The sequence below is a fragment of the Numida meleagris genome, unplaced genomic scaffold, assembly GCF_002078875.1.
Source record: "Numida meleagris isolate 19003 breed g44 Domestic line unplaced genomic scaffold, NumMel1.0 unplaced_Scaffold404, whole genome shotgun sequence".
Classification (NCBI taxonomy): Eukaryota; Metazoa; Chordata; class Aves; order Galliformes; family Numididae; genus Numida; species Numida meleagris.
In genome coordinates, this window is record NW_018364624.1 from 1 (window position 1) to 19,070 (window position 19,070).

Consider the following 19,070-nt stretch of genomic DNA (forward strand, 5'->3'; position numbering starts at 1 on the left):
GATCTGGGGGTGTGGATCCGGGCCCCCCCCACTCACATCTTGGCGCTGCCCCCCAGCGAGTTCTGCAGCAGGTAGGTCAGCTTGCTGTTGCGATAAGGGACGTGGGGCTCCTGGGGGGACACAAACAGGTGTTGGGGGGGCACTGGGATGGAATGGAGTGAACTGGGGGGCACTGGGGGGGGGGCTGGGACCCCGTACCTTCTTGGCCAGGGCCATGATGACCAGGCCCAGTGAGGACAGGCTGGTGTTGATGGCCTGCGTCTCGCGGAGCCGCTTGCCCTGTGACTGTGACTTGTCCAGGCGCTCGCTGCCCGCCAGGTCCACCAGGCTCAGCACGGCTGCCAGGAAATGGGGGCAGAGGGAACCCTCACACATGGGGACCCCCAGCACAGGAACCCCGCTGGGGTCAAAGAAATCCCAGAAAGGAAGAATGGGGGCAAGGGAACCCCCCAGGGGAGCTCTGAAACAAAATGGGGTGGAGGAGCCCCAAAAAGGGGCAGGAAGAGCAAGAATGGGGATGGAAGAGTCCCAAGGAAGGAGAATGGGGTCAGAGTGACCCCAAAAGGAAGAAGGGAACCTGAGAAGGAGAGGAATGGGGTGCGAGGAGCCCCCAGGAAACACAAAATGGGGGTGTGGGGACCACGAGGGGTTGGAGGAGCCCTAGAAGTGATGGGAGGGGGCTCTAAAAGAAGGAGGATGGGGTTGGAGGAACCTGAAAAACCATGGGAAGAGTCTTCTCCCCAAGGAAGGGCGGGAGAGCCCCAAGGAGTAGAGGGGGGAAGGGGAAAGCCCCACGGAGGTGGGGAGGGGAGCCCCGTCCCCACTCACAGCTGCAGCGCAGCTCACGGGCAGCGTTGGTGCCGTCGATGCGGAGCTGGAAGATGCTGTGGCTGCGGGAGGAGTGGTCGTTGAGCGCCGTGCGTGCCACCGAGCGGTTGGCGGCCGCTGTCTGCAGCAACTGCAGCACCTGGGAGGGGAGAAATCAGGGACCCTGTGACATCAGCGTGGCCTTGGCTCGTTTTGAGGTGAAAACGCTGAGATTTGGTGAAAATAAATTGGGAAAAAAAAAAAACAACCAGGCTTCACCTCGTCCTCAGAAGCCACGGGGACGCAGCGGAGGTTGGGGACGTGCAGCTCCTCGCTGGTGGAGCTGACCCGGCGGATCTCCAGCTCGCCGCGCTCCGGCCGAGCCCCGAGCAGATCCCGCAGCGACTCGTTGTAGATCTCCAGGAAACTGGCGCTGAAACGATACTGCGGGAGGGCTCCAAAGGCTCCGAACCCCCCAGTAACCCCCCAAATAACCACCCCAAGGGGGTGAAGCTGCGTGGTGACTCACCTGCCAGCCTTTCTCCGCCAGCTCCTGCGCTCCCTGGAAGACCTGCCGCACCGCCCGCGGGATCATGCCCCGCCTCTCGGGGTCCAGCGCGTCCGGCCCCTCCATGGTGTAGGTTTTCCCGCTGCCCGTCTGCCCGTAGGCGAAGATGCAGACGTGGTAACCATCAAGAGCCGACTGCGGGAAGAGAGGGAGTGAAGCGGGGTTGTTTTGGGGCTAAAAAGGGGGGCTTGGGGGGCAAAAACAGGGGGGTGGAGGCAAAAAAGAGAGGTTGGAGGCACTGTTGTCACCTGCACCAGCAGCGAGATCTCCTCGAAGACCTCCTCCTGCGAGGCGCCGGGCGGGAAGACGCGGTCGAAGCTGAAGTCGTATTTGACGTCGTCCTTGCGCTCGCGGCCGATGTGGGACTATGGGGGGGATGCTGTCGTTATCGGGACAGGGAAGGGGGACCCCTGGGTCTGAAAACGGAGGAACCCACCCCAAGAAGCTCACCTCCTCCTCCCGGAGCAGCACCAGCGTCTTGTTGTCGTGTGGTGGGAATTGGAGGTGCTCCATGCCCTTCTGCTTCTCCTCCTCGGCGGCCAGCAGCGGCCTCACGCGGCAAAACACGCGGATGTTCCCCTGGGCGAGGAAAAAGAGCCATCAAACCTGCAGGATTTGGGTTTTTTTTTTTAGGCACAAAACCCGCCCCTCCCCGCGCCGACACCTTGAGCTCCTGCACCAGGTTGTGCAGGCGGCGGCGCTCCATCTCCAGCGCGTGCTGCCGCTCCTCCTGCTCCCGCAGCCGCTGCGACTGGGACTGGGTCTGCTCCTTCAGCTCGGCCACCTCCGCTTCGTACTGTGCCTCCTGCTCCCGCAGCCGCCGCGCCTGCGACTCGGCCCGCACCCGCAGCTCCGCCACCTCCGAGTCGCTCTGCGCCAGCGCGGCCTTCGCCTGGTGGAGCTGGGCCTGGGGGAAGGGGCGAGGAGGGGCTCAAGCCAAGGGCTCGACCCGGCACGGAAGGATTGGGGTGGGAGGTGGCGGAGGTTCCCCACCTCGGTGGTCTCCAGCCGTGCTGTCAGCTCCTTGCCTGCCTCCCGCAGCTCCTGCAGCTCCCGGCCCCGCTGCTCTGATTCCTTGCGGTGCTGCTCCAGCTCCGTGCCCAGCGCGCTGCGGGAAGTTCATCCCAGAATCACGATGTGCTGCCGACATCCCACCCCCAACCCAACCCCAACCACAACCCCGCAGCCCGAGCCCACCTCACGCGTCCATCCAGCTCCTCTGCGTGCCTCTCCCGCTCCCGTAGCGTCTCCTGGAGCTCCCGGAGCTGCTCCCGGAGCTGCCGGTTCTCCCCGTCCAACCTTTGCGCTTTCTCCTTTTGGTTCCCTAGGGCCGCCCGGAGGTCGCTCACTTGTCCCTTCAAGTCCCACGCCGCTCGACGACGATGGGCACCGCCGACCGGAGCCGCCCCGGCGCACGAAGCCGCCGCGGTGGCCGGGGCTGCCCCGCAGGTCCCTTTCCCGGCCCTCGGCGCGGCGCTCACCGTCATGGCTTTACGTGGAGGCCCTGGGGAGGAACCCGCGATGCATTCCCGGCGCTCACACGACAACCGGGCGCCCTCCCCGCCCCGTTACCTGGCCCCGGGGCAGCCGGCACGCTCAGCGCCCGCAGCGGGGCTCGGCCCGGAGGCTGCGACGAGGTGGGGCCGGAGCGGGCCCGTTTCTGTGGGGGCAGAGCGGAGGTAACGCCGGGCCTAGGGGCGAGACCAGGCCGCGGGGAGGGGGAACCGGACCCTACCTGCTCGGGAGCCGCCGGCTGCGGGCCGGGAGCCGCCCGCTTGGCCGCAGCCCTACGAACCGGGAGCCGCGAGGTGGGAGCGGGGACGGGGAGCGGCGCAACCACCGCCATCCCCGGCGCGGAACCCGCGCTGCCACCAGAAGCCACCGCCGCCATTGCGCGCCCACCTTCAAACTCCTCAGCGCCGCGCGCCCATTGGCCGCCGCTCCTCCAATCGCCGCACACTGTTCCTCTCTCAGTCCCGCCCACCTTACCCTGACCACCAATCAGCGCGCTGCCTCCCGGCCCGCCGATAGGAGGGAGGTCACGTGACGCTCACCGGCGGCGAGCAACGGTCGGGATGGGCGGGGCTGGGCGGGAGGGGCGGGGCCACAGTTCCTGTTCCCGCCCAGCGCGGCCATTTTGCGCTTCCCTCAGCGACGGCGCCATGTTCCGATCCTCCCACAGGGGCGGTCCCTGCACCTCCGAGTGCTTTAGAGCCCTCCCCCTTAAAAAGTAGAGCTCTCATGGCTTGAGGAGCGCTCTGTCCCTCCAAATATCGTGATTTTCTCCAAAAACGGTTGCGATCTCACCATAAAAAACGATGCTTCGCCAAAAATGGTCCTCCCTCAGAAGCAAATGGCTGGGCCTCTCCGCTCCCTGTCAGCAGAATGGGTGCCCTGCTCAGCACAGGTCGGTCTGTGGGTCTGTGCCGCGTCCCCTCCACGCTCTGGGACCCACGGGGTCAGCTCTGCAGTGCTGGGGGGTTCTCTCAGCTTCTGGGGGTGCACAGAATGGCAGTGGGACACAAAGGGCTTTCCCTGGTGCCCCCACCTTGAGGAAGGTTGGTGTGGGCTTTTTAAGCAATTATGAGCATTGCTTTTTTTTTTTTTTTAGTATTTTAAAATATATATTTCTAAGTTTTCTAAGTATTGTTCTTTATTTTCTTGTTTGTATGTATTTTTTGTCTGTTGAGCTGTTTTCCACCTTTTTAGCTTTCTGGAGGGAGCCTTGTTCCGCTGGGAAAGCAGCGCATGGTGAGCAGGGTGGGCTTGTTATGCCATAGGCAGAGCCCACGTTCCTTTGGGGCCAGGATGAAAACTGATTCTGTTTCGCGGAACCAAATGCCCAAGAACTGATAACGATCAATAATCCATTACCATCAGCACGTGTTCTTTATTATACTGCAAGAGACAACAGGGTTAACACCCAAAGCAGTTTTCTACCTTTGCTTCTATGTGCATGCTTGTATTTACAAAAGTATTACATATTCATTAGATTTCCACAAAGCCTGATGCATGATTGCATTATTTCTCAAGATGTCCGTCCCTTTTCCAGGAAATCTGTCGCTGTCCGTTTTCTTTCTTTCTATGGTTTCGTTCTTGTAAGTGGTTTGGAGTTGGAGGTCGTGCATCCTCAGTTTGGTGGTCTCTCAGGCAACTTTGGATCACAAAAATGCAGGTATTCTCACTCAACATAAGTACTGGCTTGTCTTGTTCGCATTGTCGATTTCCTTGCTTGCTTGAGTTATCGTGATGTTGATATCCACTGCAATCAGTGGTGCACTAAGCTCAACACCTGTGGTCACTGTGAGGTGCAGTTCATCTCTCAATCCGATTCTTCCATTTGTTTGTCTGGAAAAGAAAGCAAAAGCGAGGGATGCTGAGGTGGGACAGCTTGTCATCCCATGGGAAACCCCACATTCCTTTGGTTTGGAGAAGACTCACCCAATTCTTCACTTTCTACCACTGGAAAAGAAAGAACAAGCAATGCGTGATGAGGTCAGACAGCATGCCATCCCATGGGAAACCCCATATTCCTTTTGGGCTCAGGGAAGAAGACTCACCCACATCTTTGGTTCGTTTCACTGAAAAAGAAAGGGAAAAACAACACGTGATGGGAATAACATCTCATCTCACAGCTAACGCAGAGAGACCCTTCCGTTTTTCTTTTCTTTTCTTTTCTTTTCTTTTCTTTTCTTTTCTTTTCTTTTCTTTTCTTTTCTTTTCTTTTCTTTTCTTTTCTTTTCTTTTCTTTTNTTCTTTTCTTTTCTTTTCTTTTCTTTTCTTTTCTTTTCTTTTCTTTTCTTTTCTTTTCTTTTCTTTTCTTTTCTTTTCTTTTCTTTTCTTTTCAAGTTGGGAGGGGTTACTCACATGATTCTACAGTTAGCTTATCTGGAAAAGAAACAAATCAGAAATGCATGATGAGAAGGGTCAGAAGATCATCCCATGGCTGATCCCTTGGGAAGACCCCAAATTGCTTTGGTTTGGGGAGGGAGACTTACTCAGGTTTGCAGCACGTAAACCTGCAAAGGAAAAGCAGAAACAGTGCATGATGAGAGGAACATCTCATCCCACAGCTCCCACAGGAAGACCTCAGTGTTTTTAATATGGGAGGGGAAACTCACACATCTCTTCAGCTTGCTCCTCTGGAAAAGGAGGAGAAAAGTAGCGCATGGCCAGAGGTGATTTTACATCCCATACGTAGTCCCTTGGGAAGACCGCATATACCCTGAGTTTAGAGACTGCAACTTACTGAACACTGAATTGTCCTTCTCTGCCAAGAGGAAATAGAAAAGCATCGCGTGATGAGGTGGGACAGCTTGTCATCCCATGGGCAACACCATATTCCTTGGATTTGGGGAAGAAGACTCACCCACTGCTTCAGTTTGTTCCACTGGGAATAAAGAGAAGAGCAACACATGATGAGAGGAACATCTCATCCCACAGCTCACACAGGACAAAACTCTCTTTCTTTTTTTTTTAATTTGAAAGGAGAACTCACCCAGTTTTGCAGCTAGTATCTCTGCAGCAGAACCAAATAGGAGATGCATGATGAGAATGATCAGATGATCATCCCATGGCTGATCCCATGGGAAGACCCCAGATTCCTTCACTGTAGGGAGGGAGACTTACTCAGATCTGCAGCACTTAAAGCTGCGAAGGAAAAGCAGAAACAGTGCGTGAGGAGAGGAACATCTCATCCCACAGCTCCCACAGGAAGACCCCAGGATTTTTCATTTGAGTGGAGAGACTCACCCAACTCTTCCAATTCAGTCTCTGTAAAAGAACAAGAAAAGCAGTGCATGGTGAGAGGGGATTTTTCATCCCATACACTGTCCCTTGGGAAGACCCCACATTCCCTCTATTTATTGACTTCAACTTACTCCACACTGAATTCCGTATTGCTGCAAAAAAAAAAGAAAAAGCAGTGCATGAAGGATGGGACAGCTTGTCATCCCATGGGAAACCCCAAATTCCTTTGGTTTGGGGAAGAAGACTCACCCACTGCTTTAATTACTCCAACTGGAAAGGAAAGAAAAAGCATCGCATGATGAAGTGGGACAGCTTGTCATCCCATGGGAATCCCCATATTCCTTTGGTATGTGAAATAAGACTCACTCAACTCTTTAGTTCGTTCCTCTGGGAAAGAAAGTGAAAAGCAACGCATGATGAGAGGAACGTCTTATCCCACAGCACACGCAGGCAGAGCCCTTTGTTTTTAATTTGGGTGGAAGGACTTACTCAGTTTTGCAGCTATTTTCTCTGCAAAAGAAACAAATAAGCAATGCATGATGAGAAGGGTCCAATTTTGATCCCATTGGAAGACCCCTAATTGATTCCTTCTAGGGAGGATAACTTACTCAGGTCTGCAACACGTAAACCTGCATAGGAGATGCAGAAACAGTGCGTGATGAGAGGAACATCTCATCCCACAGCTCCCAAAGGAAGTCCCCAGCATTTTTAATTTGGAAGGAGAGACTCACCCGTCTCTTCACAGTCCTTCTCTGGAAAAGACAGAGAAAAGCAGTGCATGGTCAGAGGGGATTTTTCATGCCGTATATAGTCCTTTGGGAAGACCCCAAATTCCCTGAGCTTAGTGACTGCGACTTACTCAGCAATGAATTCCATTTCTCTGCAAAAAAGAAAGAAAAAGGATCGCATGATGAGGTGGGACAGCTTGTCATCCTGTGGGAAACCCCACATTCCTTGGGTTTGGGGAAGAAGACTCACCCACTGCTTCAGTTTGTTCCACTGGAAATAAAGAGAAAAGCAGTGCATGATGAGAGGAACATCTCATCCCACAACTCCCACAGGCAAATCCTCCTTTTTTTTTTTTCTACTTTCGGAGGGAGGACTCACCCAGTTTTGCAGCTTGCTTCTCTGCAAAAGAAACCAATAAGAAATGCATGGTGAGAAGTGTCAGATGACCATCCGATGGCTGATCCCGTGGGAAGACCCCAATCCACTTGGGTTTGGGGATGGAGACTTACCCAACTTCAAATCCCTTCTCTCTGCAAAGGAAAAGTGGAATCATTGCATGATGAGAGGAACGTCTCTTCCCACAGCTCCCAGAGGCAGAACGTTTAAAATTAATAAAACGTTAGAGGAAGACTCACCTGATCTTGCGTTTTGTTCAGCTGAAAACAAACAAAAAAAAAAGAGAGGAGCAGTGCATGGTCAGAGGGTGCAGATACTCATCCCACGACTAATGCCAGGGGAAACCCTGAATTCCCTCAGACTAGGGAAGGAGACTTACCCAACTGTGCACCTTTTCTCTCTGCAAAATAGAAGCAAAGGAAATGCATGGTCAGAGGGAACAGCTGCTCATCCCATGGCTGCTCCCATGCCCAGACCCCAAACATTTTGTTCTGGGAAGTGGCCAATGACCAATTTGGTCTCAAGAACGTATTCAAGGAATGGAAAGGAATGGAATGGGCAAGAGTTTTGCAAGTAGATCAATCAGGATCGACACATCCCATGACCCCAGTACATCCCATGGCCCCAAAGGCCCCATGGCCCCAACCCATCCCATAAACCCAGCACTCTGCAGTCTTCTGTCAGTTCCATTCAAGGGACTTTGGTGGTGGAAGGAAGGGCTGCAAGGACTCACTCAGCTCTCTGCGCTGTGTCACTGGAAAACAAAGCATAGGTAGAGGTGGTCAGCAGGGGAGCTTGGTTTCTGGGGATATCTCCAGAGGCTCTGGACCTTCCCACCTGCCCCACGCTCCAGCCACATTCCTGTCTTCCCACCCTCACCCCTTTTCTTTTTCCCCTTCCTTCACTCCCCCCCCAAAAAAGGCAAACGTTACTGAATGAGCACTGGGACTCTCAAGGAAAATCTCCCTTCCTCCTCCTGTGTACCTCCATGGACAAGAGCTCAGCACCACCCCGACCATCCCTGTCCCTCCCAGCACCTCCCTGCGCTCCATCCCCTCCACTCTCAGCTCACCTCGCTTCCTATGCAGAAAAACAATGATGACAAATGACCCAAGCAGAAGTGTGAGGACCACAGCCAGACCTGCTGCCCAGGAATGGATGATCGGGGAAAAGGGATCTGGAAAAACCACCAGGAAAAGGCTTCCATTTCCATTGCCATGTGTGGAAAAGCAAGAGTCAGACTTGGGAGATGCCAGAATGCAAAGGGGCAGCACGCAGGGAGCAGTGAGGCACAATGGCAGCGTCCCCAGACTGGCACGGGTGGAGGAGCTGCTCAGCAGCCTGTGCCCACTGCCACTAAGCCATGTAGGAACCCATCCCAGAAACCCAACCCAACCACCTCATCCATGCAGATCCATCCCCAAATCACACAGTGTGCCCGCTCCAACCCAAGCATCTCCTGGAACAACTCAGCCCCAACCTCTCTCAAAGGCTTGTGTCCTTCATCACTCCATGCGTGGCCATGAGGATGAGGATGGACAGAGGTGGGGGTGGGACACACAAACCCAGCGACACGTGGAGGCGTCACCCCAGCCACTGACCTGACACCTCCAGGTTCACCACAGCATCTGCATAGCCATCACCATCCTGCACAGTGCAGATGTACGAGCCGCTGTCGGAGGAGGTGACGGCAGTGATGCGCAAATCCAGGTTTCCATCAGAGAGACCATGCCGGAGCAGTTCTGTCCTCCCTTTATATTCCTCCATCTGCTCCAGGTCCACTCCATTTTGGTAGTGGTGCACAAGCCCACCGGACCGTTGCAGGATCCATCTGATGTCTGAGCTCCGTGCATCCTTGCAAGGGGACAAGTGGCAGCGCAGCACAGCATCCTGTCCCACGATGGCAGTGACATGGGGCCTCGGTGCCACCCCCCTGCTCTGGGCTGTGCAATGAGAAGGGCACGGAGAGACGGTGAGCTGGTGCCTGCGTTCTTGTGGGGGCAGGGAGCAGCACAGGGGGAGGTGGTGTGCGCTGCATCCCTTGTGCAAGAGCTGTAGAGGGAGCAGGAGGGAGTGGGGAAGGATTCGTGGGTGTGGGAGCCCACTCACAACATGTGGAGGAAGTGAAGAAGAGACAGAATTTCTACACAAAATCACGCGTTTCATGGAAGAACCACAGTGAAAGTGAAACCGAAGCGGGGCTGGGTGCTGTGCTTGAGTCCTCCCTGCCCCACAGCCGCTCCCCTCCCCCACAGCAACAGCTGCGGCAGGCACAGCAGCCCCACAGGACCCCTACCTGATCCCAGGCGGAGGAGGAGCAGAGCCAGGAGATGAGGCAGGAGGCTCCTCCATGGGTGGGCAGTCCTTGGGTGGTTGCAGCCCGATCCGGAGTGCATCTGTGCTGGAGAAGAGGAGGGGGAAAGGAGGTGGGGAAAGGAGAGAGAGGAAGGAGACAGATACGGAGATGCTGTAGAAGATGAGGAAGAAGATTTGGAAAGAAGATGGGGAAAAAGTTTGTGAAGAAAATGAGGGAAGAAGCTGTAGGAGAAGAGAGGGACCCAGAGGGTTCCAGCCCCCAGGGGAGGAGGGGACGGGGTCACTGGAACGAGAGTTCCATGAGCGCAACCCCCACTGCCTTGGGCAGTGCCAGTGCTCCTGCCAGGCTGCGGGGCAGAGCAGGTGTCCCCCCAAGGATTTCCCCCCCAAGGAGCCCCACCGAGAGAGAAATCCCTCACCTGAACTGCAGGAAGCGTGCCGCTACGCCCAGCTTCTCCTACCTTTGCCCAGTTCCAGGGTGCAGTAGGAGGAAGTTGGCCATGGATCAATACGGGCAAAGGTTGGAGGACGTTAAACAAATCCCATGGCAACTTGGCACGCAGCCTTGGGCCTCTGCATGCACGAGGAACACGCAGCCAGCAGAAGCATTGCCATAGCAGAGGGGAAAGCTGCAGGCTGTGCTCCAGGAGCTTGCTCTAAGCTGTGCCCAAGGTGCAATGGTTTCTTTGCTCATTTCGGATTTTTAAGTAACCGAGCATTAATGCAGAAATGAATCAATGTTTGTCCCTGGGACACCACTTCCCACGGTGGGGGAATGCGGGGACCAGATAGGTTTTGTGGTGAAGGTGGGAGATCGGTGGGTGCACTCAGTGCCTGGAATCTGGGTTCCTCTGATGAACGAGAGCTGTAATGGGGGGGAGTGAAAGGGGCAGGGCCATCCCCTTGTATGTGTGCTGGAAGCATTGTTGGCTGCAAGCTCATTCAGCAGCACCCCGCCAAGCCATAAGCTGCTGGTCAAGCTCTTGGTGTTAATGGTTGCCATCAGCACAGCAGAAGAGAAATGCACACGGCTGGGCCAGCAGGAGAAACCTTTTTGGCTGTTGCTGCTTTGGGGCATTCAAGCTGAGGGATGGGGGTTGTACTGGGGGGAGAGTCCCATCTGTGCTGTGGGACCCGTGGTGTCAGCTCTGAAGTTCTGGGCTGTTCCCATGGCGCCTGGGTCTGCGCCAGCACCGGGATGGGACACAGAGGGATCTCACTGGTGCTACCCCTCGAGGAACATTAGTGTGGGTTTTTTTCAGTTATTATTAGTGTTACTCTTTTTAATTGTAGATTTTTATTTAAGTATTGTTCTTCATTTTCTTGTTTGTGAGTATTTTTTGTCTATTAAGTTGTTTTCGTGCTTTTTAGCTTCCTGGAGGGAGCCTTGTTCCGCTGGGAAAGCAGCGCATGGTGAGCAGGGTCAGCTTGTTATGCCATAGGCAGAGCCCACGTTCCTTTGGGGCCAGGATGAAGACTCATCCTGTTTCGCGGAACCAAATGCCCAAGAACTGATAACGATCAGTAATCCATTACCATCACCAGGTGTTCTTTATTGTACTGCAAGAGATGATGGGGATAACACCCAAAGCAGTTTTATACCTTTGCTTCTGCGTGCATGCTTGTATTTACAAAAGCGTTACGTGTTCATTAGATTTCCACAAAGCCTGACACATGGTCATACTATTTCCTAAAATGTCCATCCCTTTTCCAGGATCTCTGTATCCACCCCCTTTCTTCCTTTCTATGATTTCTTTCTTCCAACTGGATTGCACTTGGAGGTCGTGCATCCTCAGTTTGGTGTTCCCTCAGGCAGCTTTGTGTCCCAGCAGTGCATTGCAGGTGTTCTCACTCAGTGCAAATTCTGCCTCCTCTTGTTCCCGCTGTGGATTTCCTTGGTGACTTCCCGTTATGGTGTTGCTGTTGGTATCCTGTGCAATCAGCTCCTGCAGTAAGCGTAACTCCTGTGTTTGTTGCAAGGCGCAGTTCATCTCTCATTTCTATTCTGCAGATGGTTTATCTGGAAAAGAAAGCAAAAGCGAGGGATGCTGAGGTGAGACAGCTTGTCATCCCATGGGAAACCCGACATTCCTTTGGTTTGGGGAAGACTCATTTGATTCTTTTGTTTCTGCCACTGGAAAAGGAAGAGAAAAGCAACACATGATGAGGTGGGACAGCTTGTCATCCCATGGGAAACTCCAAATTCCTTTGGTTAAGGTAGGAAAACTCACCCCCTCCTTCAGTTTGGTCCACTGGGAAAGAAAGGGAAAAGCAACGCAAGGTGAGAGGAACATCTCAACCCACAGCTCTCACAGAAAGACCCCAGCTTTTTTAATTTGAGAGGGCAAACTCACCCATCTCTTCACAGTGTTCCTCTGAAATACAAAGAGAAAAGCAGCGCAAGGTCAGAGGTGATTTTTCATCCCTTAAGTAGTCCCTTGGGAAGACCCCACATTCCCTCAATTCAGTGACTGCTACTTACTCAACAGTGAATTCTGATTCTCTGAATAAAAAAAGAAAGAAAAAGCAAGGCTTGATGAGGTGGGACAGTTTGTCATCCCATGCTAAACCTCAAATGCCTTTGATTTGGGAAAGAAGACTCACCAACTGCTTCAGTTTGTTCCACTGGAAAAGTAAGGGAAAAACAATGGATGATGAGAGGAACATTTCATCCCACCGCTCCCTCAGGAAGACCTCAGCGTTTTTAATCTGGGAGGGGAGACTCACCCAACTTTTCAAATTGTCTCTCTGGAAAAAAAAGAGAAAAGCAGTGTATGGTCAGATGGGATTTTTCATCCCATACGCAGTCCCTTGGCATGACCCCAATTCCCCTCTGTTTAGAGACTGCAACTTACTCATTTTTGAATTCTTTTTCTCTGCAAAAAAAGAAAGTGAAAAACAAGACTTGATGGGATGGGGCAGCTTGTCATCCCATGGGAGACTGCAAATTCCTTGGGTTCAAGGAGGAACACTCACCCGATTCTTTAGCTTGTTCCCCTGAAAAAGAAAGAGAAAAGCAACGCCTGATGAGAGGAACGTCTCATCCCACAGCTCACACAGGCAGAGCCCTTTGTTTTTCATTTCTGAGAGAAGACTCACCCAGTTCTGCAGCTTGTTTCTCTGCATAAGAAACAAATAAGAAATGCATGATAAGGAGGGTCAGATGATCGTTCCATGGCTGATCCCATGGAAAGAACCCAGATTCCTTCCGTGTAGGGAGGGGGACTTACTCAGATCTGAAGCACTTAAACCTGCAAAGGAAAAGCAGTATCAATACGCAGTGAGAGGACCATCTCATCCCACAGCTCCCACAGGAAGACCCCAGCATTTTTAATTTGGGTGGGGAGACTCACCCAAGTTTTCAAATTGTCTCTCTGGAAAAAAAAGAGAAAAGCAGAGAATGGTGAGAGGGGATTTTTCATCCCATATGCAGTCCCTTGGGAAGACCCCAAATTCCCTCTGTTTAGAGACTGCTACTTACTCAACTGTGAATTCCCTTTCTCTGGAAAAAAAAAAAAGAAAAAGCATCACATGATGAGGTGGGACAGCTTGTCATCCCATGGGAAACCCCGAATCCCTTGGGTTTGGGGGAGACGACTCACCCAATTCTTCAGTTTCTAGCACTGGAAATAAAGAGAAAAGCAGCGCATGATGAGAGGAACATTTCATCCACAGCTCACACAGGCAGAATCACTTCTTTTTTTTAATATGGGATGGGACACTCACCCAGTTTTGAAGTTAGCCTATCTGGAAAAGGAACAAATAAGAAATGCATGATGAGAAGGGTCATGATCATCCCCTGGCTGATCCCATGGAAAGACCCCAAATTGCTTCAGTGTAGGGAAGGAGACTTACTCAGGTTTGTAAAAAGAGTATCTGTGAAGGAAAAGCAGAAACAGTGTGTGATGAGTGGAACACCTCATCCTGCAGCTCCCACTGGAAGACCCCAGCGTTTTTAAATTGGTAGGGGAGACTCACTGATAGTTCCATAGCATATCCCTGGTAAAAAAAAGCGAAAAGCAGTGCGTGGTCAGAGGGGATTTTTCATGCCATATGCAGTCCCTTGGGAAGACCCCAAATTCCCTCAGTTCAGTGACTGCTACTTACTCAGCGCTGAATTCTCATTCTCTGCGAAAAAAAAGAAAGAAAAAGCAACGCAAGATGAGGTGGGACAGCTTGTCATGCCATGGCTAACCCCAAATTCCTTGGGTTTGAGGGAGAAGACTCACCCATTGTTTCGATTCGTTCCTCTGGAAAACAATGAGAAAAACAACGCATGATGAGAGGAACATATCAACCTCAGCTTATGCAAGTAGACCTGCATTTTTTTTTTCTAATTTGGGAATGGAAACTCACCCACATCTGCAACTTGTTTCTCTGGAAAAGAAACAAATCAGAAACGCATGATGAGAAGGGTCAGATGATCATCCCATGGCTGATCCCATGGGAAGACCCCAAAAGCCTTTAGTGAAGGGAGAGGGACTTACTCAGATCTGCAGCACTAAAATCTGCAAAGGAAAAACGGAAGCAGTGCGTGATGAGAAGAACATCGCATCCCACAGCTCCCACAGGAAGACCCCAACATTTTTAATTTGGGAGGGGACACTCACCCATCTTATCATAGTGTTTCTCTGGAAGAGAAAGAGAAAAGCAGTGCATGGTGAGAGGGGATTTTTCATCCCATACACTGTCCCTTGGGAAGACCCCAAATTCCCTCAGTTTAGTGACTGCTACTTACTCAACTGTGAATTCCCTTTCTCTGCAAAAAAAGAATGAGAAAAGCAATACATGATGAGGTGGGACAGCTTGTCATCCCGTGGGAAACCCCATATTACTTTGCTTCAATGAATGAAGACTCACCCAATTCTTCAATTTCTACCACTGGAAATAAAGAGAAAAGCAACGCATGATGAGAGGAACATCTCATCCACAGCTCACACAGGAAGACACCTTTTCTCTTTTTAATATTGGAGGGAGGACTCACCCAGTTTTGCAGCTTCTTTCACTGTAAAAGAAACAAATCAGAAATGCATGATGAGAAGGGTCAGATGATCATCCCATGGCTGATCCCATGGGAAGACCCCAAATCTGTGCTCTGGGGAGGGAGACTCACCCAACTTCGCATCCCTTCTCTCTGCAAAGGAAAATCAGGAAAAATACATAATGAGAGGTGCATCTCATCCCACAGCTCCCACAGGCAGAACATTTAAAATTAATAGGACTTTAGACGAAGACTCACCTGATATTGCACTTTGTTCCGCTGCAAAAAAAAAAAAAAAAAAAAAAAAAAAAACCAAGAGAAAAGCAGTGCTTGGTCAGAGGGGACAGCTGCTCATCCCATGGCTCGTGCCATGGAGAGACCCTGAATTCCCTCAGTTTGGGGAAGGAGACTTACCCAACTCTTCATCTTTTCTCCCTGCAAAATAGAAGGAAAGGAAATGCATGGTCAGAGGAAACAACTTCTCATCCCATGCCTGCTCCCATGCCCAGACCCCAAACCTTTTTGTTCTGGGAAGTGGCCAATGACCAATTTGGTGCCAAGAAGGAATTAAACCAATGGGAAGGAACAGATTGGGCAAGAGTTTTGCATATGGATCAATCAGGATTGACACATCTCATGACCCCTTTACGTCCCAAGGCCCCAGAGACCCCATGGCCCCAACCCATCCCATAAACGCAGCACTCTGCAGTCTTCTATCAGTTCCATTCAAGGGACTTTGGTGGTGGAAGGGGCTGCAAGGACTCACTCAGCTCTCTGCTCTGTGCCGCTGAAAAACAAAGCAAAGGAAGAGGTGGTCAGCAGGGCAGCTTGGTTTCTGGGGATATCTCCAGAGGCTCTGGACCTTCCCACCTGCCCCACGCTCCAGCCATGTTCCTGTCTTCCCACCATCACCCCTTTCCTCTTTTCTCTTCCCACATTACCAAAAAGAAAGGCAAACATTACTGAATGAGCACTGGGAATTTCAGGGAAAATCTCCCTTCCTCCTCCTGTGTACCTCCATGGATAAAAGCTCAGCACCACCCCGACCATCCCTGTCCCTCCCAGCACCTCCCTGCGCTCCATCCCCTCTGCTCTCAGCTCACCTCCCTTCCTATGCAGAAAAACAATGATGACAAATGACCCAAGCAGAAGTGTGAGGACCACAGCCAGAGCCACCTTCCAGGAATGGATGATCGGGGAAAAGGGATCTGGAAAAAACATCAGGAAAATGGTTGCTTTTCCATTCCCAAGTGTGAAAAAGCAAGAGTCAGACTTGGGAGATGCCAGAATGCAAAGGGGCAGCACGCAGGGAGCAGTGAGGCTCAATGGCAGCGTCCCCAGACTGGCACAGGTGGAGGAGCTGCTCAGCAGCCTGTGCCCACTGCCACTAAGCCATGTAGGAACCCATCCCAGAAACCCAACCCAACCACCTCATCCATGCAGATCCATCCCCAAATCACACAGTGTGCCCACTCCAACCCAAGCATCTCCTGGAACAACTCAGCCCCAACCTCTCTCAAAGGCTCGTGTCCTTCAGCTCTCCATTCATGGACATGAGGACGGACAGAGGTGGGGATGGGACACACAAACCCAGCGACACCTGGAGGCCTCACCCCAGCCACTGACCTGACACGTCCAGGTTCACCACAGCTTCTGCATAGTCAGCACCGTCCTGCACAGCACAGATGTACGTGCCGCCATCGGAGGAGCTCACGGCAGTGATGCGCAAATCCAGGTTTCCATCAGGGAGACCGTTCCTGAGCAGTTCTGTCCTCCCTTTATATTCCTCCATCTGCTCCAGGTCCACTCCTTCTTGGTAGTGGTACACAACCTCAAACGTCCGGTCCTGGATCCATCTGATGTCTGAGCTCCGTGCATCCTTGCAAGGGGACAAGTGGCAGCGCAGCACGACATCCTGTCCCACGATGGCAGTGACACGGGGTCTGGGTGCTACCATCCCAAGCTGGGCTGGAGAATGAGAAGGGCATGGAGAGACAGTGAGCTGGTGCCTGCGTTCATGTGGGGGCAGGGAGCAGCACAGGGGGAGGTGGGTGCGTGCTGCATCCCATTTGCAAGAGCTGTAGAGGGAGCAGGAGGGAGTGGGGAAGGATTCCTGGGTGTGGGAGCCCACTCACAACGTGTGGAGGAAGAGAAGAGACAGAAATTCTACCCAAAACCACGCATTTCATGGAAGAACCAAAGTGAAAGTGAAACCCAACCGGGGCTGCATGCTGGGCTTGAGTCCTCCGTGCCCCATGGCCAATCCCCCACCCCACAGCAACAGGTGTGGCAGGCACAGCAGCCCCCCAGGACCCCTACCTGATCCCGGGCGGAGGAGGAGCAGAGCCAGGAGATGAGGCAGGAGGCTCCTCCAGGGGAGTGCGGAAGTGGGGTGGTTGCAGCCCGATGTGATGCGCATCTGTGCTGGAGAAGAGAAGGGGGGAAGGAGGTGGGGAAAGGAGAGAGAGGAAGGAGACTGAGAAGGAGATGATGGAGAAGATATGGAAGAAGATGGGTAAAAAATGGGTAAAAGAATGAGAGAAGAAGATAGGGGAAGGAGATCGGGGAAGGAGATGGATGAGGAGATGATGGAGAAGATGAGGAAGAAGATTTGGAAAGAAGATAGGGGAAAAGGTTTGTGAAGAAAATGAGGGAAGAAGCTGTAGGAGAAGAAAGGGACCCAGAGGGTTCCAGCCACCAGGGGAGGAGGGGATGGGGTCACTGGAACGTGAGTTTCATGAGCGGAGCCCCCACCACCTTGGGCAGTGCCAGTGCTCCTGCCAGGCTGCGGGGCAGAGCAGGTGATCCCCCCTAGGATTTCCCCCCCAAGGAGCCCCACCGAGAGAGAAATCCCTCACTTGAGCTGCAGAAAGCGCGCGGCTTCGCCCAGCTTCTCCTACCTTTGCCCAGTTCCAGGGTGCAGTAGGAGGAAGTTGGCCATGGATCAGTACGGGCAAAGGTTGGAGGACGTTAAACAAATCCCATGGCAACTTGGCACGCAGCCTTGGGCCTCTGCATGCACGAGGAACACGCAGCCAGCAGAAGCATTGCCATAGCAGAGGGGAAAGCTGCAGGCTGTGCTGCAGGAGCTTGCTCTGAGCTATGCCCAAGTTGCAATGGTTTCTTTGCTCATTTTGGATTTTTAAGTAACCGAGCCTTAATGCTGAAATGAATCAGTGTTTGCCCCTGTGACACCCCCCCAGCCCCACTTCCCACGGTGGGGTCCCTGGGGTCCAGGAGGAGTTTGTGGTGAAGGTGGGAGATCGGTGGGTGCACTCAGTGCCTGGAATGTGGGTTCCTCTGATGAACGAGAGCTGTAATGGGGGGGAGCGAAAGGGCCAGGGCCGTCCCCTTGGGTGTGTGCCAGAAGCATGGTTGTCTGCAAGCTTGTTGAGTGGCACCCAGCCGAGCTATAAGCTGCTGGACAAGCTCTTAGGGTTAATGGCTCCCATCAGCACAGCGGGAAGAGAAAAAGCTGGTGCCTCGGCCAGCAAGAGAAACCTTTTTGGCTGTTGCTTCTTTGGGGCATTCAAGCAGAGGGATGGGGGTCATCTTGCAGGACAGTCCCCTCTGCGTTGTGGGACCCGTGGTGTCAGCTCTGAAGTTCTGGGCTGTTCCCACGGCGCCTGGGGCTGTGCCAGCACTGCAATGGGGCACAATGAAATCTCATTGGTGCTCCCCCCTTGAGGAAGGTTGATATGGGTTTTTTTTAAGATATTAGTATTGTTACTCTTTTGAATTTTAGCTTTTTTCTTTAGACTATTGTTCTTTATTTTCTTGGTTTTTTTTGCATTTTTTGTCTATTAAGTTGTTTTCTTGCTTTTTAGATTCCTGGAGGGAGCCTTGTTCCTCTGGTAAAGCAGCGCATGGTGAGCAGGGTCAGCTTGTTATGCCATAGGCAGAGCCCACGTTCCTTTGGGGCCAGGATGAAGACTTATCCTGTTTTGTGGAACCAACCGCCCAAGAACTGATAACGATCAGTAATGGATTACCATCACCAGGTGTTCTTTATTATACTGCAAGAGACAACAGGGTTAACACCCAAAGCAGTTTTATACCTTTGCTTCTGCGTGCATGCTTGTATTTACAAAAGCGTTACGTGTTCATTAGATTTCCACAAAGCCTGACACATGGTCATACTATTTCCCAAAATGTCCGTCCCTTTTCCACGATCTCTGTCTCTGTCCGTTTTCTTCCTCTCTATGGTTTGTTTCTGGATTGGAGTTGGAGGTCACACATCCTCAGTTAGGTGTTCCCTCAGGCAGCTTTGGGTCCCAGCAGTGCAATGCAGGTGTTCTCACTCAGTGCAAACTCTGCCTCCTCTTGTTCCCGTTGTGGATTTCCTTGGTGACTTCCTGTTATGGCGGTGTTGGTATCCTGTGCAATCAGCTCCTGCAGTAAGCGTAACTCCTGTGCTTATTGCGAGGCACAGTTCATCTCTCAATCCGATTCTTCAGATATTTCTTCTGGAAAAGAAAGCAAAAGCGAGGGATGCTGAGGTGGGACAGCTTGTCATCCCATGGG

The 19,070-nt window shown here is 52.5% G+C and overlaps 3 protein-coding genes across 14 annotated transcripts; all 3 read right to left on the reverse strand.

Moving 5' to 3' along the window:
- Positions 1-36: 36 nt before the first annotated feature.
- Positions 37-3,374, reverse strand: LOC110391555 (carboxy-terminal kinesin 2-like; the record flags this gene model as incomplete). The annotated part of the gene is given in 12 exon segments (XM_021383457.1): positions 37-110; positions 199-338; positions 829-967; positions 1,087-1,251; positions 1,337-1,510; positions 1,624-1,740; positions 1,826-1,954; positions 2,040-2,282; positions 2,369-2,483; positions 2,573-2,879; positions 2,948-3,035; positions 3,111-3,374. Coding segments are annotated over 12 exon segments (1,847 nt in total), but the record flags the coding sequence as incomplete, so codon positions are not given.
- Positions 3,375-4,245: 871 nt separating this feature from the next.
- LOC110391557 (myelin-oligodendrocyte glycoprotein-like) lies at positions 4,246-10,063 on the reverse strand. Of its 11 annotated transcripts, XM_021383465.1 has the most exons (28): positions 9,985-10,063; positions 9,546-9,716; positions 8,851-9,192; positions 8,322-8,426; positions 7,983-8,003; positions 7,629-7,649; positions 7,489-7,509; positions 7,363-7,383; positions 7,232-7,252; positions 7,103-7,123; positions 6,984-7,004; positions 6,856-6,876; positions 6,733-6,753; positions 6,614-6,634; positions 6,491-6,511; positions 6,374-6,394; positions 6,256-6,276; positions 6,128-6,148; positions 6,005-6,025; positions 5,874-5,894; positions 5,745-5,765; positions 5,625-5,645; positions 5,497-5,517; positions 5,374-5,394; positions 5,243-5,263; positions 4,936-4,956; positions 4,817-4,837; positions 4,246-4,723 (listed from the first exon to the last, which is right to left on the reverse strand). In XM_021383465.1, the coding sequence occupies exons 2-28, from the start codon at positions 9,643-9,645 to the stop codon at positions 4,698-4,700; spliced, it is 1,056 nt and encodes a 351-aa protein (XP_021239140.1). In that variant the 5' UTR covers positions 9,646-9,716; positions 9,985-10,063; the 3' UTR covers positions 4,246-4,697. The 11 variants fall into 11 exon arrangements, with proteins under 11 accessions (XP_021239140.1, XP_021239139.1, XP_021239135.1 ...); XM_021383464.1 differs by having other exon boundaries at positions 4,246-4,837; XM_021383460.1 differs by having other exon boundaries at positions 4,817-4,956.
- Positions 10,064-11,093: 1,030 nt separating this feature from the next.
- Positions 11,094-17,468, reverse strand: LOC110391556 (myosin heavy chain, fast skeletal muscle-like). 2 transcript variants are annotated; one of them, XM_021383458.1, is made up of 32 exons: positions 17,447-17,468; positions 16,866-16,970; positions 16,173-16,514; positions 15,650-15,754; positions 15,313-15,333; positions 14,961-14,981; positions 14,805-14,825; positions 14,679-14,699; positions 14,550-14,570; positions 14,426-14,446; positions 14,304-14,324; positions 14,176-14,196; positions 14,053-14,073; positions 13,922-13,942; positions 13,795-13,815; positions 13,673-13,693; positions 13,544-13,564; positions 13,421-13,441; positions 13,292-13,312; positions 13,168-13,188; positions 13,047-13,067; positions 12,919-12,939; positions 12,796-12,816; positions 12,665-12,685; positions 12,542-12,562; positions 12,421-12,441; positions 12,293-12,313; positions 12,170-12,190; positions 12,048-12,068; positions 11,920-11,940; positions 11,797-11,817; positions 11,094-11,585 (listed from the first exon to the last, which is right to left on the reverse strand). In XM_021383458.1, the coding sequence occupies exons 2-32, from the start codon at positions 16,963-16,965 to the stop codon at positions 11,566-11,568; spliced, it is 1,134 nt and encodes a 377-aa protein (XP_021239133.1). In that variant the 5' UTR covers positions 16,966-16,970; positions 17,447-17,468; the 3' UTR covers positions 11,094-11,565. The 2 variants fall into 2 exon arrangements, with proteins under 2 accessions (XP_021239133.1, XP_021239134.1); XM_021383459.1 differs by lacking the exons at positions 11,797-11,817; positions 17,447-17,468 and having other exon boundaries at positions 16,866-17,440.
- Positions 17,469-19,070: the final 1,602 nt, after the last annotated feature.

Excerpts from the sequence above, each read along its gene's own strand:
- LOC110391557 (XM_021383460.1), bottom strand. The coding sequence starts at position 9,645 with ATGCACTCCGGATCGGGCTGCAACCACCCAAGGACTGCCCACCCATGG. Across the intron at positions 7,124-7,231 it reads GAAGCAAGCTGCAAAACTGG|TGGAACAAACTGAAGCAGTG; the intron begins GTGAGTCCTCCC and ends CTTTATTTCCAG. Across the intron at positions 6,754-6,855 it reads GAAGGACTGTGAAGAGACGG|GTTTACGTGTTGCAGACCTG; the intron begins GTGAGTCTCTCC and ends TCTCCTATGCAG.
- LOC110391556 (XM_021383458.1), bottom strand. The coding sequence starts at position 16,965 with ATGCGCATCACATCGGGCTGCAACCACCCCACTTCCGCACTCCCCTGG. Across the intron at positions 13,565-13,672 it reads GAATGAGAATTCAGCGCTGA|GGATATGCTATGGAACTATC; the intron begins GTAAGTAGCAGT and ends TTTTTTTACCAG. Across the intron at positions 12,442-12,541 it reads GGAACAAGCTAAAGAATCGG|AGAAAAAGAATTCAAAAATG; the intron begins GTGAGTGTTCCT and ends CTTTTTTTGCAG.